The 4,409-nt window shown below is 50.4% G+C and overlaps 2 protein-coding genes across 2 annotated transcripts; both read right to left on the reverse strand.

The window, feature by feature from the left end:
* Nucleotides 1-251: 251 nt before the first annotated feature.
* LACBIDRAFT_327924 (uncharacterized protein) lies at nucleotides 252-1,354 on the reverse strand (the record flags this gene model as incomplete). Its single annotated transcript, XM_001881921.1, has 3 exons — nucleotides 252-1,004; nucleotides 1,027-1,083; nucleotides 1,181-1,354. 3 exons carry the CDS (start codon nucleotides 1,352-1,354, stop codon nucleotides 252-254), a joined length of 984 nt encoding a protein of 327 aa, XP_001881956.1.
* Nucleotides 1,355-1,510: 156 nt separating this feature from the next.
* Nucleotides 1,511-4,164, reverse strand: LACBIDRAFT_327925 (uncharacterized protein; the record flags this gene model as incomplete). The annotated part of the gene is made up of 4 exons (XM_001881922.1): nucleotides 1,511-2,665; nucleotides 2,809-2,810; nucleotides 3,370-3,834; nucleotides 3,987-4,164. 4 exons carry the CDS (start codon nucleotides 4,162-4,164, stop codon nucleotides 1,511-1,513), a joined length of 1,800 nt encoding a protein of 599 aa, XP_001881957.1.
* Between the last annotated feature and the right edge of the window lie 245 nt (nucleotides 4,165-4,409).

Below are 4,409 nucleotides of genomic sequence, written 5' to 3' on the forward strand. Positions count from 1 at the left end.
TCACCCCCTCCATAACTCTCCACCCCTTCCTACCCCTTTTCTTCTCCCTGCCCTTTTTCCTTCTCCCTGCCCCTTTTCCTTCTCCATAGCCTGCTCCCCTTGTCCCCACCCCCTTGCCTTGTACCTCTCTTTCCTTAAATATAGATTGTATATAGTAGTATATAATAAAATATGTTTTATGTCATTTTAAATACATTATAATTTGGTTTATTGACTTCAAATTTATTCTGAGTATTAAGTTGGTTATTAAGTCACATGAGTTCAGAGGATTCCAGTGGAATTCCACTGTATTCCTGTGTAATTCCTGCAGATTCCTGCAGATTCCTGTGGATTCCACCGGAATTCCACTGGAATGACTGAATTCCTGCAGGAATAGGTGGGGCACTGTAAAGTACTGACAACTCCTTCACCTTCGCCACTGAGTCGTTGCTTTCCACCAATACCAGTGCCCCCATCTCCTCTAGAAGATCAGTCATTTTCATCACCAACTCTAGGAGTGCTGGATGGATGCCATTTCCAAGGAGGAAAAGGCTTTCCATCGCGAAGATCACCTTTTGCATTGTCCAATCCTTGGTTGAGGTAACCGATTGCTCCATCTTCTTCAGCTTGAGGAGCAGTTCGGCCACATCTTCCTTCTGCTCTTTGATGACACTGTCGAGCTTCTCCCTTGTCTCCTCCACCTGCGCCGCAAGTCTCTTGCACTGTTTTTTGAGTGTGATGATGCGGTCCTCCATACGAGCTGGGCAATTGAATTGGTCAGTTGGATGGCTGGACTTCATTTGAAGAGATTTACCAATCTCAGTGGGCGCAGAGTCTGAGGGCAATGCAATTGAGGGCTGGGCCTTTGGCTTGGCCTTTGGAGTGGAATCTAACAAAGACATTTCAGAGTAGTGCTTGGAAGTCTGGTTTTTTGCCTTTTTGGTCAGTTTTGCTGCTAGCATGTTGCCATTAAAATTCCCCAATGAACCTGGGGCACCAGAAAAGGAAATTTTTCCGGTCTTAGACTGGAAAAAAGACCAGACTGACCCTGAAATTTTGTGTTTGCAAACCCCAATTGTAGCAGGGAGTTTTTATGGCAATGTTCTAGCCCCAAAAAAAGGTTTAAAAACTGAAAAACCAGACTTCCAAGCACTATTTCAGAGAGCATTGGGCATGGGGAGTTTGGCACAATACCTTTTACCTGGGGCTTCGACGGCCCTGCAACCTTGACTGCCACAGGTGCTTCTTGTTTGAGGGCTGCTTGTTTGGGGGCTGCTTGTTTGGGGGCTGCTGGTTTGGGGGCTGGTGTAGGTGCTGCGGCTTTGGGTGCCACAAGTTTGGGCATGGCATTTTTGGGTGCCGTGGCCTTGGGCATGGTGGGTTTGGGTGTAGACTTTTGGCCTCCTTGTAGAGCAGACCATCCTTGTAAAACAGATTGTTGATGATGGTCCACTGCCTCAGTCATGAATGGCCTGGGCATTTATGCTGAGACTCCTTGCAAGGAGCACAGGCCTTGTTCAGATCTTGTTCATCAATGGTGATCCTTCCCAAAGGTGTTGGCTCCCCACCAGCAAAAAGCAGGCTTCTTCATAGTGGTGCACTTGGTGCATGGCATGGCAAACACATCCATGACGAGGTACCTCCTGATGCCATTCTCATCGATTGGATTCCTCTCTGGGTCATAGGCATACTTGAACAAAACTGGCCCTTCGAAATCGAGTTGGTCATGTGGGCCCCAATAAAACGGCCCCTGTTTTCCACCTTTCCCTCCTTTCTTTCGGGGTGCCCCAGCCTCCTTCTCATCCCTCTCCAACAGCCAAGCTTCTTTCACATAGTGATCAGTTGTTTTTGGCGGCTCAAACTCCTTATTGTCAATGGCTTGCTGGAGCATTGTGGAATCCCAGATGATGGGATTGGTGGGATCAGTGAGGAAATGGAGCACCAAGTTCTTCTTCAGCTGGACTTCTTTCGCTGGTATGAGGTCATAGAGTTCAGGTGCCTTCTTTTTGCCTTTGAGCGCATCCTCTTCGTCATCGTATTCATCATCATCCTCTTTGACTTGTGCCCTCTTTGCCTCCTTTTTCTTCTTCACTGCAGGCACCTCCTCATCAATTTCCACCCACACAACAGCTTTCCCCTTTTCCTTTGTCACTGGCGCCTCCCCGCCCTCATCGCTCTCCACAACCTCGGCACTTTTTGCCTTGACTCGCCCCTTACCTTTCCCCTTTTTTGACTTTGTCAAGGGTGCCTCCTTGTCGGTCTCCAACTCGGCACTTTCCAACTTTCTTTTTTGCGTGACTTTGGGTGCAGCGGGCTCAACCAGCATATCTGGAGGAGCGTGGTGCCCCAAAGCAGTCACAGCTGCAGTCTTCAACCTGTCCAGGTCGTTCAGTCTCTTGCTGTGAGGTCCTGGCATCATCATGGCAATTTGGTGGCCAGGGTTAGTTGGGTTAGTCTTCTGCGTGAGGTCCAGTTTGCTTGTCTTTGACGGTGGGAGAAAATTTTTTATGACGGCAATGAAGGGATCCGCCACGAAATGGGTGGGCAAATGGAGGGTAGCTTCTTGGATCATCGTCTCGCACTGTTGGGCGAGTGCAATACTTTCCATTCCTCCACTGATTCCTACTGGAATCCCTAGATTCCGGCCGGAATCCTGGAATTCCGGCCGGAATCGACAGGAATCCAACTGGAATCAACAGAAATTGAACACTAGGACTTCTGGTTAATTAATTTTGGACCCTGAATCTCCTTCTTTAGGTCAGACAAATAGAATTGTAGCACTAAATCTTTTACTAAACAAGGGCATAAGGCATCTGACTAGTTACTTACTACTACATGGATTTATTTATTTCAATCAGATTCAGAGACATTAGATTCTGCATGTTGTTCATCCAAACCCAAGTCTATGTGACTTCATGCCTATCATATTTATTGTAAGTCTAATGTAGTCAGCCAATTTATTATTATATCTTGTCCTATAATAACCTCACAAGTTTCTTCTTAGAACAGTTATATAGATTCAAATTCTAATATATTGAAGTGGTACACAAAGATTATTTTACTGTATTCTAAGTTAAAGGAAGGGGGGGAGGAGGGGGGCAGAAATAAATGGGGGTGGAGGAAGGAAGGGATGGGCAGGGAAGGGGGAGGGAAAAGGTAGGGGGAAGGGTGTAGGGACAGGGAAAAGGAAGGGGGAAGGGTGTAGGGACAGGGAAGGGAAGGGGGAAGGGTGATAGGGAAAAGGAAGGGAGTAGGGACAGGGAAATGAGGAGGGACAGACAGAGAAAGAGGGAGGAGAAAGGAAAGGGGTACATGGAAATGGGGAGGGACAGGGGAAGGGAAAAGGAAAGGAGGAAGGGGGGAGGGAAAGAAAAGGGGGAGGGACAACACTTGTCGCCGTGTGTACGTGGTGGAGCGGGACACGCTCGTCGTCGTTGACGTGGTCGTCCATTGGCAGCGTCGACGTCGTCCGTTGGCGTTGTCGTCTGTTGGCGGCGTTGTCGTCGTCGGCCGTTGGCGTTGTCGTCCGTTGGCGTTGTCGTCGTCCGTTGGCTTCGTCGTCGTCGTCTGTTGACGTGGCGGTGGTCGCTCGTCGTCCACTAACGTGCTCGTCATCTGTTGACGTCGTCGTCGTCCGTTGACGTGGGTGTCCGTTGACGCGGTCGTCGCCCGTTGACGTGGTGGTGGTGTCGTCGTGGGCGTGTCGTTTGTTGGCGTGGCCCTCCGTTGACGTGGTGAGGCGTGTCGTCGTCTGTGGGCGTGGTGGTCGTGGTCGTGCGTTGACGTGGTTGTCCCTCGTCGTGTGCCTGGTGTTAGCAGGCTGGGTGGGACGAGCTTGGGATGGGGGGTGCTCACCTATGACGCGTCGTTCGTCGTCTGGTTACCACGTCGCTGATAGCGACGTGTTGGCGCGCTCGTTTACTGAGGCTGGTGACGTGGCGTTGGGGCGTCGTTTCCGTGTCGTGGCCGTGGTGTTGTGTTGGGGTCGTGGTGAAAGGACGACGGACGTCGTTGTTGTGTGCGTCGTGGTGGCCGTTGGTGACGTGGCGGTGTCGCGAGGTGGGTTGGCGTCGTGGATGATGGTGGTGGTTGAGAGAGTGGGAGTTGTTTGTTGATGACGCCCAAATCAAGCGTCGGCAAACGCCGACACTCGATTTGGGCGTCAGGAATTCCGTTCCGTCTCATTCCGGGATCATTCCTTCCGGGTGATTCCTGGAACCATTCTGGCGGAATTTGAATTCCATCAAAATTCCGCCGGAATGGTTTGATCAATTTGGCAGGGCCCTCTGCCAAATTTGATTCCTCCAGAATTCCAGGAATTGCCCGGATTCCGCCGGATTCCGGCAGGAATCAGTGGAGGACAATAAAGACCTCCGGCGAGTGGAAGGAAGGGGTCGAACATGGGTGTAATGGCAGCTTCAGCTGCAAGG

The sequence above is a fragment of the Laccaria bicolor genome, genomic scaffold (genome assembly GCF_000143565.1).
Source record: "Laccaria bicolor S238N-H82 LACBIscaffold_14 genomic scaffold, whole genome shotgun sequence".
In the NCBI taxonomy this organism is placed as follows: Eukaryota; Fungi; Basidiomycota; class Agaricomycetes; order Agaricales; family Hydnangiaceae; genus Laccaria; species Laccaria bicolor.